The sequence below is a fragment of the Myotis lucifugus genome, unplaced genomic scaffold, assembly GCF_000147115.1.
Source record: "Myotis lucifugus unplaced genomic scaffold, Myoluc2.0 scaffold_930, whole genome shotgun sequence".
Taxonomy (NCBI): Eukaryota; Metazoa; Chordata; class Mammalia; order Chiroptera; family Vespertilionidae; genus Myotis; species Myotis lucifugus.
The window spans coordinates 93,003-105,557 of record NW_005871978.1 but is presented as its reverse complement, the minus strand read 5'-3'; the positions used below and the strand labels follow the sequence as shown (position 1 = coordinate 105,557).

General features: G+C 56.8%; 1 protein-coding gene across 1 annotated transcript; it reads left to right on the top strand.

The window, feature by feature from the left end:
- The first annotated feature begins 8,063 nt into the window (after window positions 1-8,063).
- Window positions 8,064-11,658, top strand: LOC102435310 (DNA dC->dU-editing enzyme APOBEC-3G-like). The gene is made up of 5 exons (XM_023747622.1): window positions 8,064-8,074; window positions 8,402-8,543; window positions 10,387-10,669; window positions 11,084-11,199; window positions 11,417-11,658. The coding sequence occupies exons 1-5, from the start codon at window positions 8,064-8,066 to the stop codon at window positions 11,429-11,431; spliced, it is 567 nt and encodes a 188-aa protein (XP_023603390.1). The 3' UTR covers window positions 11,432-11,658.
- The last annotated feature ends 897 nt before the right edge of the window (window positions 11,659-12,555 follow it).

Sequence of the window (12,555 nt, the reverse complement as noted above, 5' to 3'; positions counted from 1 at the left end):
TCACGAATCACATAATATCAGCATTTACAAAGGGCAGATGAGCAGTGAGGAATTTTCTACATCAGCAAACCATGGCTCCCATGGCTCTGTAACTGATCAGTCTTCACTTAGCCTGTTGATATTCCATTCACCATGGACTTTGCATTAGTTTTGATTTTTTAAAGTTTCGCATTAAATATGGTTCTTTTTTCAAATCCTCACCTGGGGAGATTTTTTCCATTGATCTTTAGAGAAAGGGTGGAGTGATGGAGGAGGAGGCAGAGAGAGAGAAACATCTATGTAGGAGAGACACATCAACTGGTTGCCTACCCCACGCTCCATGACCCGGGCCAGGGATCAAAGCTGTAACTGAGATAAGTGCCCTTGACCTGGAATCCTACGCCTGGCCCCTGGCTGTCAGGCTGACGCTCTAACCACTGAGAACACAGATCTGGGCTCCATGTGATTCACCTTGGTACAGAGTTCCCAGAGAGCCTCTATTGGTGCCCAAAGCCTATTCCTTCAGGAGCTGCACCTACTCAGAACCTGCAGGGAGACAAAGAGCTGAAGGCACGCCAGCCGTTATGGCTCAGTGGGTTGAGCAGTGACCCATCCACAAACAGGTCACCGGTTCCATTCCTGCTCAGTGCCCTGGCCCAGGTTCAGGCTTGATTCACAGGAGGAGGCGTGCAGGAGGCAGGAAATCAATGGTTCTCTCTCTCCCTTCCTCTCTGGAATTAATAAAAGTCATTTAAATAAGTAACAAAATATAAATAAATAAATAGCTGAGGACAGAGGGAGGAGGCAGCTGAGCCCCAAGGTCCTGGGCCTGATGCCACAGGGGTGGGTGCTCAATCCAGGCAAGGGAGCTCTCCCTCTGCTCCCCTACCTCCAGCTCCCACCAGTGCACCAACACCTCCACACGCTTCTACTCTGGGCTTCCCCCTGTGCTGCGCCCAAGGGTGACACAACTCTGTGGGAAGAAGGGGTGAGGGCACCGAGGCAGAGGTGCGGGAGACACGGGATGAGCATCGCTGCTGGGGTCACAGGATTATGGAGATTAGCCCACCGACCCAGGGAAGGATTTTCAACCAGGGGCTCAGGGAGGAGAAAGAAGTCAGGCCCACGGAGCTAGCACAGAGCCCTGTTGGCAGAGGATGGTACCTGGGGACCCAGGAGGCGTCCAGGGCTACGTGCAGCTGGCAGTGGACTTGTGGGGACAGCACCCTCCAGGCTCTCCCAGGAGTGACTGGAGGGAGCACCAAGGGGGAGCTCTGGCTCTCTGACCACAGCCTGCCCCGCGGGGGCCCGGGGAGAACGGCCCCTTTGTCCAGGTGCCTTTCCCTCTGGCCTGACCCCTCCTCAGAGGCACAGCAGGAGGGACAGGCTGACCCTGGAGGCTGGGCTGACCCTGGGCTGGTGGGCCCAGGCCCTGGGACACTGTGACTGCTTTCTGATGTGGGGCTCCAAGCTGCCAATCACAGCAGAGTCCGTCCTCCCTGCCTCTGGGCAACGCCACAGCAGCTGGGGGCCCAGGGACATTGCTCAGAGGACACCCGCGGGCATGGACCTTCTCCCTGAGTGTCCCGGGGCCCTGCCTGCTGTGTTCGCTCACCTGGTTGCGCAGGAAGCCCTGGAGCTCCTCCACTGCGCACAGGCATAACCCTCCCGGACCTATGCCTCCTATCACAGGTGTGTTTCATTATCCCATGTGTTATCAAAGTTGTCCTTGAAGGTGGTTGCATCCATCAGGGGTCTGTGGGCACAGGCAGGAGGAACCCGAGGCATGGGGCATCTCTGGGGATCACCCCGTTCTTCTCTCCTCTACACCCACATCCCAGCTAGACCCACAGAGGACCGGCATCCACTCACTTAGCTGGAGCCACCAAACCTCCCTCTGACCCCTTCGGGGGCTCCTGGGGAAGTCAGCCCAGTCCTTTTGTCAGGGTTTCCCCAGGAGCAATGCAGGGGCTCATAGCTCTGACCTGGCCTCTCCTGGCATCACTGTCCTGCCCTCGTCCCGCTGACCCAGCCCTGCCAGGTGCAGCCCAGTGGCGCTGTTTCCTCTGCTCTTCTGGGTTAACCTGAGCCACATGGTGCATCAGGGGAAAGGGTGGCCACATCTGGGAAAAGAGATGCCAAACTAGTCTTCCCAAATAACTCATGATATTTCCTTTCTCAACATGAAAACAATCATCTCCTTTACAAAAACAAAAACATAAATCTGAATGTGACCTCCTAGGGCCTCAGCTTAGAGCAGAAAGAATAGATTTCATGGGAGACGGAGGGAGAGGAGAAACAGGGCCCCTCAAGGGATACCCCCAGATTTTACCAGGGGCCATGGGAGGAGGGTAGGACAGGCAAACTGGGCATCAGCTGAGGGATCCTGGACATAGAAGGGCCATCAGGAGGGACAGGAGAAGCAGGGGGTTTTCTGGGGTGAAGACAAGTCCCCTCAGGGAGCCAGGAGGAGGGGCTCAGAAGCAGGGCTGCTCCAGGGGCTGGTGGTACCTGCCAGTTGGTGCTGGGTTGTCCTCCATGTCTCAGCTCCTTCACCTTCTCTGCTGGTCACGGCCCGTCCTCCTCCTGTGATGCTTTCAAGGACCGAGGTGCCTTATATGCCATCGAGGCACCAGGAAACTGCTGAGCTGACACTGCTTCACCCCACCCCTTCCCTAAACTCAGGCCACTCCTGGCACCCACATGGAGTCATAGGAGAGGGAACTTTTCTGCCCAAATGTCTTATCCTGTGCCCTCAGGGGCAAGTTAGGTGTTGATTTCTCTGTTCTGAGAAAGGCCCTCCCTGACTGACCTGGGCCAGTGAGGTCCCAGGAGGTGGGGTCACCCTGGGCAGCACCGCACAGCCAGGCAGGAGGTGAGAGCGCAGGTGAGAGGACAGGTGCTCCTACCTGAGGAGGGTCCGGGCACAGGACACGGAGCCCCCACAGGACAGGCCCCTGCTGCCCATCCCTGACTCTCCCGCGGCCGCCAGTGCAGGGCATGGCTGGGCCCAGTGCAGGGACCTGTGGGGCTGAGCCAGGAGGGAGACTCTGCCCTGAGAGGAAGGGCAGGGCGGGACCAACGTGAGCTGAACTCCCGTTAGGAGCCACCCTGTAAGGGAAGGAACTGCACTCGGAGCCTTTGTCCGCCCATTACACAGAGGAGAACAGAGAGGCTCCCAGCAGGGCAGCCAGGATGGCCTGGGAGCAGAGGATGCAGGGTGTGCCCGCCTCAGGAAGGGGCACCGCTCGTCCTCTCCACCACCAGCTGCGAGGAGCCGGGGGACTTTGTGTTCCAGGCTCAAGTGTGACCTGAGCCCCAGCTGGTAGAGTTTGTCCACGAGGGGATGCCCCTCTGTCCCACTGACTGTCCATCCGGCTCCTCTCAGACCACCCTGTGCCGGCCCAACGCTCCCTCCCAGGGGACATGCCCAGCTCAGGTAGGGCGGGGCCAGCCCCACCGAGTCTGACCCTGGCCGCCCGCACTGAGAACCAGGCTGCTCGCTTTCAGACCGGCTCCTCACATCCTTCACCTGTAATACAGGGTCCCCCTCTTTCTGGGCTGGGCGCCCCTCCACATGCACAAACAGGTGTCCTCTGCACCGAGCCTCTCCCACCTGCTCTGTCCTTGGACCTTGGTGGCCCTGGGAGCAGCCATGCTGTCCTGCTGGAGGCTCAGGGCTTTGCAGACGTGGAACAGGCACATCCGGGTTCTGCTAGATTTGCTACTTCATTGGTCACGATCTCCACTCAAACATACCGTCCACACCCAGGAGTTTCCAGAGACCAGGCCTGGGGTCCCTGAGAATCTCCCCGGTGCTGCCCCAGATCTTGTGTTCCATGGTGGGAGAGTGGTGTCAGATCCAGGCCAGCTCCCCTCCTGCACCTCCTGCCATGCAACCCACAAAGCCCTTCTGAGTCCCCACCCTGCTCCAGCACCAGAGGGTGGTCTCCTGGCACAAACCCTATGCCAGGGCAGCCAGTGTGAGGTCCCAATGCCCAAGGCCCTGTGCCCTGGGGGCCCTGGAAGGTGGTGCCCCAGGCCTACCCTGCCCCTCCCAGGTGCCCCTGCAGCCAGAGGGCAGCACCCTGAGCTCAGCGCTGCATCGCATGCCCGCCCCGAGGGCATAAGGCTCTTCTGGGGCGTCTATGGGACCCAGGAGGGGCCATCATCGCAGGGACAGAGCTGTGCTCCCCTGTCTCTGAGGCAGGTCTCACAGCCAGGCTAGCTCTTCAGCCAGCAGCTCTGAGGTCTCTTCTGGAATATTCCCCAGTACCTCCTCCCTCCACACACCCTCTCCCCCGAGCCAGGTGTCCTGAGCTGCTCTCTGCTGATGCCTGGCTGCCCCTCTGTTATGCGGACCAGCCTGGCCTGGCTGGTCTCCACACCCGGGAGTCCGCTCTGCAGTGAGTGGCGAGTACAGAGGCGGCCAGGAGAGCCCTGTGAAGACCAGGGGCCGCCATGAGTAAGAGGTTGGGACCTCCTCCCAGAGGTTTCATGTCTTGTGTTGTTTGTCTGAGTCAAGTCTCCAAGGGGCAGGAGGAGAGGATGCCTGGGCGGCCCTCACCTCTGTCTCTGGGTCCCTGCCCTCCCCGGGGCCCCCATCCAGGCATCCTTTCCCTGGGTCCCCCCGGAGCCTGGACCCCTGGGTGCAGGAGAGGCGGGGGCACCTGCTCTTCCTACCGGTCTCCCTCAGCCAGGCCAGCACCTGCTCTGGTAAAGGCATCGGTAGGGCCTCATGTTGAACTGGTTTAAAGCGGCCTGGCCCACAGCGACGTGGGGAGCGGAGAGCATGCCTCTCCCTGGGTCCGTGCGGTGAGAAGAAGGAAGGAAAGGAACCCTGTGTTTTCTGGGGAAGGACAGTCCCTCCCCATGTCCATCTCTGGAAGGTTGAGTGAAGAATGTAAAGCAATTCCTACATCCTTCTGGAATTTTCCACGGAAATGTGCAAACTTCTGAACAGGAGGAAGGATGCAGGCCCAGGGGGAGAGGGCGGGTGCAGGTGCGGGGGAGCGGCCCCTGGGCAGGTGCACGCTGTGCTGGGATGTGTGCTGTTCCCTTGTCAGGGAAACGGGGGACAGGGCGGGGAGCCCTGGAGAAACCCAGGCTGAGGTCAGAGAGCCAGGAGGGCCCACTCTGCCCCGTCGCTCTGGGCCTGGGATGGATGATCTGGATGTGTCTGGAGTCAGGGCCAGGCTGCTCTGTAGGAGGTGTCAGGTCTGCCCTCCTGAGCCCCAGTCCAGCCCCGGCCTCAGCACTGTTGCCAGGCTGTCCAGGCCCCTCTCCAGTCTCAGGCCCTGGGCAGAGGGCAAAGCTCTGAGATGGGGGCCCGGGAGATGGGGGTGGAGCAGCACAGTAGGACCACCTGTCCTCTGCTCGGGGTGCCCCCTCCACCCGGACACGGCACCTTGTGGATGTTTTGGTCCCTTGTTCCCAGAAATGGAGATGGGGCTTCTGTCAGAGCCCAGAAATGGAAAGGGAAGGAGCAGATGGGAGGTTGAGGTTCTTCCCATAAGTGTCCACATCTCCTTTTTTGGTCAGAGAGGAAGGAGGCATCAGGTGTGTCCGCAGACCCTGACGTGGTTCCGTTTTGTCACGTGTGAGTGAGTGAGCCTGTGCCCCTTGCCTCTGAGCCGGGGATGGGCTGGGCCCGTTGGCACCGGCACAGTTGGGGGTGAGGCCTGCTCTTGACATATTTGTGGCTTTTAGGGTCCTGGCGACATTGAGGGGGAGCTGGCTGGTATCACCACCCCAGGGTCACAGCCTGCAGACTGGGCAAGGTGTGCGGCCTCCCACAGCCCCCACGAAAGGGTGTGGGGCCCTTCTCCCTGGGAGTCCTCGGCCTCAGCCCCTGGCTGCCAGCGGGGCCCAGGCTCCTCCTCTGCTGGGTTTGCATCCTGACTGCCAGGAGCCGGCCAGTGGGGAGGGGACCCTCCACACAGAGTCAACCCTCGACAATTGTGTCTGTTATTGCTACTCTCCACTTACCAGCGTCCACCTGCTCCAGAGCCTCAGGAAGAAGGAGGGGAGCCTGTGATCCATCCGCAGAACCGGGTTTTGCGTGTTGTTTTCTGCTCCCAAGAACCCCTCGACCTGGTCTCCCCTGAGTCCCGTGAGGACAGTGGCTGGAGGCCCGGAGCTGCGCTGGGCACATCCCCTGGGAGGGATCGTGGGGCCGGCACCGGGTGGTCTGAGAGAAGCCGGGTGGACAGTCAGTGGGACAGAGGGGCATCCCCTCGGGGACAAACTCTACCAGCTGGGGCTCAGGTCACACTTGAGCCTGGAACACAAAGTCCCCGTTCATCGAGGCTGGGGGTGGAGAGGACGAGCGGAGCTCCTTCCTGAGGCGGGCACACCCTGCATCCTCTGCTCCCAGGCCATCCTGGCCGCCCTGCTGGGAGCCTCTCTGTTCTCCTCTGTGTGATGGGTGGACAAAGGCTCTGAGTCCAGTTCCTTCCCTTACAGGGCGGTTCCTAAGGGGAGCTCAGCTCACGTTGGTCTGCCCTGCCCTTCCTCTCAGGGCAGAGTCTCCCTCCTGGCTCAGCCCCGCAGGTCCCTGCACTGGGCCCGGCCGTGCCCTGCACTGGCGGCCGCAGGAGAGTCAGGGATGGGCACCCGGGGCCTGTCCTGTGAGAAATCAAAACCTAACTTGCCCCTGAGGGCACAGGCGGAGACATTTGTGCAGAAAAGTTCCCTCTTCTATGACTCAATGTGGTGGCATGAGTGGCCTGAGTTTAAGGAAGGGGTGGCGCTCAGCAGTGCTAGCTCAGTACTTTCCAGATTCTCGGTTGGCATATAAGGCACCTCGGTCCTTAAAAGTGTCCCAGACGGAGGACGGGCTGTGGCTAGAAGAGAAGGTGAAGGAGCTGAGACATGGAGGACAACCCAGCACCAACTGGCAGGTACCACCCGCCCCTGGAGCAGCCCTGCTTCTGAGCCCCTCCTTCTGGCTCCCTGAGGGGACTTGCCTTCTCCTCAGAAAACCCCCTGCTTCTCCCGTCCATCCTGATGGCCCTTCTATGTCCAGGACCCCTCAGCTGATGCCCAGCTGGCCAGTCCTAGCCACCTTCCTTAGATCCCCAGCTAGAATCTGGGGGTCGCCCTTGAGGGTCCCTGTTTCTCCTCTCTCTCTGTCTCCCATGAAATCTACTCCTTCTGCTCTGAACTGAGGCCCTAGGACAGGGGTGAGCAACCTTTTTGTGAGTGCGTGCCAAACCCAGCAAAATCCCTGACTAAAAATTGTTCTGCGTACCAACCCTAATTTTTTGACAACATGTTACGCCTACTTAATATCTCTTAAGGTGTACGTATGTGAAGAACCTTGAAGAAATAATAAAATTCATCTGAGCAACAAAAACACACTATATGATGATGAAAAATACATTTCTTTTTTAATGTATACATGTACACTGATAGTCCGACAGAAAACTTTATGACTCCGTTTGATATTATCAGTGGGACTTTTGCTGCTGTATCACTGATGACAGAGATTTTACGTCAAGTTTATATTTCGTGACCTTCAGAGACATGCACGAGCTACTACTTTCTTCTGTCAGGCTGTTCTTATTATGAGACTTAACAAAATTCATCACTGAGAACAAAGATTCACAAGCGTATGTGGATGAAATCATAAAGAGTAACGCTGTTGCAAAGTTTTTTGAACAGAAAAAATTTTCTGGAATGGCATTTCAAGTCCTCAATAGTTCATTTTTGACACTATTGAAATTGCTCTTCAACTCTCTTGTCAATCCGTGTCTATGGTCTTTAAGATAACTTGTTATGTAAAATTATTTGTTTATGTAAGATGCACCTATGCTGAATTTATCTGAAAAATAAAGAAGTCGATATTAAGAAAAAAAATTGTAATGGAAGATTATAAGAAGGGTTTCGCGTACCAGCAAAAGTTACTGGCGTGCCAGGGGTTGCCCACACCTGGCCTAGGAGGTCATGTTAAGATTTATGTTTTGATTTTTGTAAAGGACATGATTGTTTTCATGATGAGAAAGGAAATGTGATGAGTTATTTGAGAAGACTAGTTTTGCTTCTCCTTTCCTCGATGGGGCCACCCTTTCCCCTGATGCACCATGTGGCTCAGGTTAACCCAGAAGAGCAGAGGAAACAGCGCCACTGGCCTGCACCTGGCAGGGCTGGGTCAGCGGGACGAGGGCAGGACAGTGATGCCAGGAGAGGCCCCATCGGAGCTCTGAGCCCCTGCATTGCTCTCGGGGAAACCCTGATAAAAGCACTGGGCTGACTCCTCCAGGAGCCCCCAAAGGAGTCAGAGGGAGGTTAGGTGTCCCAGCTAAGTGACTGGACACCCATCCTCTGTGGGTCTAGCTGGGATGTGGGTGCAGAGGGGAGGAGAACGGGGTGATCCCCAGAGGAGCCCCATGCCTTGGGTTCCTCCTGCCTGTGCCCACAGACCCCTGATCAAAGGAAGTACCTTCAAGAGAAACTTCCGTAACAAATGTAAGAACCAAACATACCTGTGCTACGAGGTGGAGGTCTGGGAGGGCAACGCCTGGGCCCCAGTGGAGGAGCTCCAGGGCTTCCTGCGCAACCAGGTGAGCGAGCACAGCAGGCAGGGCCCCGGGACACTCGGGGAGAAGGTTCCATGCCCGTGGGGTGTCCTCTGAGCAATGTCCCTGGGCCCCCAGCTGCTGTGGCATTGCCGAGAGGCAGGGAGGACGGACTCTGCTGTGATTGGCAGCTTGGAGCCCCACATCAGAAAGCAGTCACAGTGTCCCAGGGCCTGTGCCCTCCAGCCCAGGGTCAGCCCAGCCTCCAGGGTCAGCCTGTCCCTCCTGCTGTGCCTCTGAGGAGGGGTCAGGCCAGAGGGCAAGGCACCTGGACAAAGGGGCCGTCCCCCCCCCGGCCCCCTCCCCCCGCCCCTGCCCGGGCCGCCTCTGGTCAGAGAGCCAGAGCTCCCCCTTGGTGCTCCCTCCAGTCACTCCTGGGAGAGCCTGGAGGGTGCTGTCCCCACAAGTGCATTGCCAGCTGCACGTAGCCCAGGACGCCTCCTGGGTCCCCAGGTACCATCCTCTGACAACAGGGCTCTGTGCTAGCTCCGTGGGCCTGACTTCTTCCTCCTCCCTGAGCCCCTGGTTGAAAACCCTTCCCTGGGCGGGTGGGCTAATCTCCATAATCTGTGAGCCCAGCAGCAACGCTCATCCCGTGTCTCCCGCAACTCTGCCTCGGTGCCCTCACCCCTTCTTCCCACAGAGTTGTGTCACCCTTGGGCACAGCACAGGGGGAAGCCCAGAGTAGAAGCCTGTGGAGGTGTTGGTGCACAGGCGGGAGCTGGAGGTAGGGGAGCAGAGGGAGAGCGCCCCTGCCTGGAGGGAATACCCACCCCTGTGGCATCAGGCCCAGGACCTTGGGGCTCAGCTGCCTCCTCCCTCTGTCCTCAGCTATTTATATATAGATATATATGTTTATAGATATCTAATATAGATGATAGATGATATATCATTCTGAGAGTGTTGTTGTTTCAAGTGGAAAGAGAGAGAGAGAGAGAAACATCAGTGATGAGAGAGAATCATTCGTTGGCTGTCTCCTGCACACCTCCTCCTGAGAATCAAGCCTGCAACCTGGGCCTGGGCCCTGACCTGGAATGGCACCGGTGACCTGATTGTGGATGGGTCACTGCTCAACCCACTGAGCCACACCGGCTGGGGTGCCTTCAGCTCTTTGTCTCCCTGCAGGGTCTGACTAGGTGCAGCTCCTGAAGGCATAGGCTTTGGGCACCAAATTGAGCCTCTCTGGGAACGCTGAATCAAGGTGAATCACATGGAGCCCAGATCTGTGTTCTCAGTGATTAGAGCATCAGCCTGGACAGCCAGGGGCCAGGGGTCGGATTCCAGGTCAAGGGCACTTACCTCAGTTGCAGCTTTGATCCCTGGCCCCGGGTCGTGGAGCGTGGTGTAGGCAACCAGTGGATGTGTCTCTCCCACATAGATGTTTCTCTCTTTCTGCCCCCTCCTCCATCCCTTCACTCTTTCTCTAAAGATCAATGGAAAAAATCTCCCCAGGTGAGGATTTGAAAAAAGAACCATATTTAATGCAAAACTTTAAAAAGTCAAAGCTAATTCAAAGTCCATGGTGGATGAAATATCAACAGGCTAAGAGAAGCCTGATCAGCTACAGAGCCATGGGAGCCAAGGTTTGCTGATGTAGAACATGTCCTCTCTGCTCCACTGCCCTTTGTAGATGCTGATATTATGTGATTCGTGAGTCGCCTTACCTTTGACCGTGTAGATCCTGCATTGAAATAGCGTTCATCCTGACGCTGAGCTGTGCCCCTTCAATCCTGTGCTGGAGGCCAGAGCCTCACCTGCCTCTGGCTGGTGCCACCCTCCCCTGTTCACAGCAAGTGACAGATCCCTCCTCTCCCCGCTCTGTGCTCAGGGTGCTGACACACACAGGGAACGCCGTCATGCAGAGTTGTGCTTCCTGGATCGGGTCCCTTGTTGGAACCTGGACGGATTGAAGAAGTACAGACTCACCTGCTACATCTCCTGGAGCCCCTGCCCTGACTGTGCTCTGGAGCTGGTTCAATTCCTGGGCTTGAAAAGCAACGTGAGCCTGCGCATGTGCACTGCTGGCATCCGAACCACATTCCCTGGACATGAGGATGGGCTGCGCAACCTGCGGGACGCTGGGGCCCAACTCACCATCATGACCCGCGATGGTCAGCAGGGACTCCTGAGGGTGGGAGGTGGGCGGGCGGAGAGGCTGGGAAATGGCTACACAGAGGGGGCAGGAGGAGAATCCAGATGGGGACGCCTATCAGCTGCCTGCAGGGGGGCTGCTTAGTCTGGAGAGGATGGAGTCCCCTGGAGGAGAGAGTTCAGGGGAAAGAGGGGGTCCTGGGAAGGGGGGAGGTGGTTCCATGTGCCATCAGGACCCAGGTCCTTCCTGGTAGAAGGGGAGGGGCTGCCTCAGATTCCAGTGGAAGAAAGAATTTGAGGGATGAGCTCAGTGCCTTGGGAGGAGAGAGAAAGGGGGCAGGGAGATTCTGATGGGGAGGGTGTGTCCCTAGAGTCAGACACCTGGGCCCTCCCCACTCTAGAAGGAGCTCACCTTTCCCTCCCTGTTCCCATAGAGTATGAGCACTGCTGGGACACCTTCGTGGACAACCAGGGCCAGCCGTTCAGGGCCAGGGATGAACTGGAAGTACACATAGGAGCCCAGTGTCAGAGGCTGGAGAACATTCTCTGGGTGAGGTTCCCCCCTGCCCTTCTCTCCTTGGGCCTGTCCCTGTCTCTGGGCCACCTGCTCCCTCCTGGGCCCCAGCTCCATCCCTCCCCTCAGGTCTCACAGTCCCCCTGCTTTCTCCCCTCTTGCACCCCTTTTCCTCCCCCACCTTTGTGACTGCCCCAGACTCTTCCCACCTGCCTCACTCCCTGCTTCCTCCACCTCCTCCTTCTTGATCCAGAATCCAGGAAACTGAAGGATGGACTCAATCTCTCTAAACAGTCGGGGGTCTTCTGGTGAACGACGCATCAAACACTTTCTTCAAGAAATGAAAGCGCATCACGTGCCACCATCCCCAACTTGTTCTACAGAAACCAGCAAAAGGCAACAAATGGGCTCAGAAGGAATTTTTAAAAATCTGATTGATTTACTTTTCATTTAAAAATCAATGATATGTTCCAAATACACACCAGTAACATTCTATTCATTACTATCAGAGTCATTTTTTACTTTTAGGGACATGATTATTTCTTATTGATTTTAAAACTAAAGCAATAAAATGAAAGATTAAGAATCTCCATAAAATGTCTTTTCCTCTGTGTGTCATGAAGTGCAAATCATTCAATAAACACCTGCAAAGTGCAAAGGGCTTTCTCTTCTGTGGGGACCTTCACAGGAGGGCCGTGGTCATAGTAATTCCTGCGGGTCAAGAAAAAGTCAATGATGTTTATAGGATGAGAGGAGCCGGACTGAAAGGGAGCAGCCTGGTCCTCAGTGGGGCAGCCAGGGTTGGACTCCATGGGGCTGGCCCTGCCCTCCCTGAGCTGGGCACGTCCCCTGGGAGGGAGCATGGGGCCGGCACAGGGTGGTCTGAGAGGAGCCAGATGGACAGTCAGTGGGACAGAGGCGCATGTACCTTGGTTGCAGGCACATCCCTAGTGGGAGGTGTGTAGGAGGTAGCTGATGAATGTTTCTCTCTCATTGATGTTTCTAACTCTCTATCCCTCTCCCTTCCTCTCTGTAAAAAAATCAATAAAATATATATATTTAAAAAAACAACAACCTGAAACAAGGGTTCGATGAGGGCCCCCAGCCACGTGCAGATCTGGGGAGGGTGGCGGATGGCAGGGGACAGCTGTCCTCGTGGGTGTACGACTGGCTGAGGCCGGACTGGTTGTTGGGGGTGTGTTGTGTGTTTTTCTCCTTCTCACAGCACCATCAGCCTCCAGGGAGCGTCAGCTGAGTCCACAAATACAATACTGAATGGAAGAAGTCACATCTCAACGGAGTCATGTTGTTTCATTCCACTTCTATGAGGTGCAAAGTCAGGCAAAAACCAACCTGTGGTAATGGAAGTGCTCACACGGTTCCCTGTGGAGG

Bases quoted from the DNA above. Each gene is read 5' to 3' on its own strand.
- LOC102435310 (XM_023747622.1), top strand. The intron at 8,544-10,386 runs GTGAGCGAGCAC...CTCTGTGCTCAG, and splicing joins AGGGCTTCCTGCGCAACCAG to GGTGCTGACACACACAGGGA. The intron at 10,670-11,083 runs GTCAGCAGGGAC...CTGTTCCCATAG, and splicing joins CACCATCATGACCCGCGATG to AGTATGAGCACTGCTGGGAC.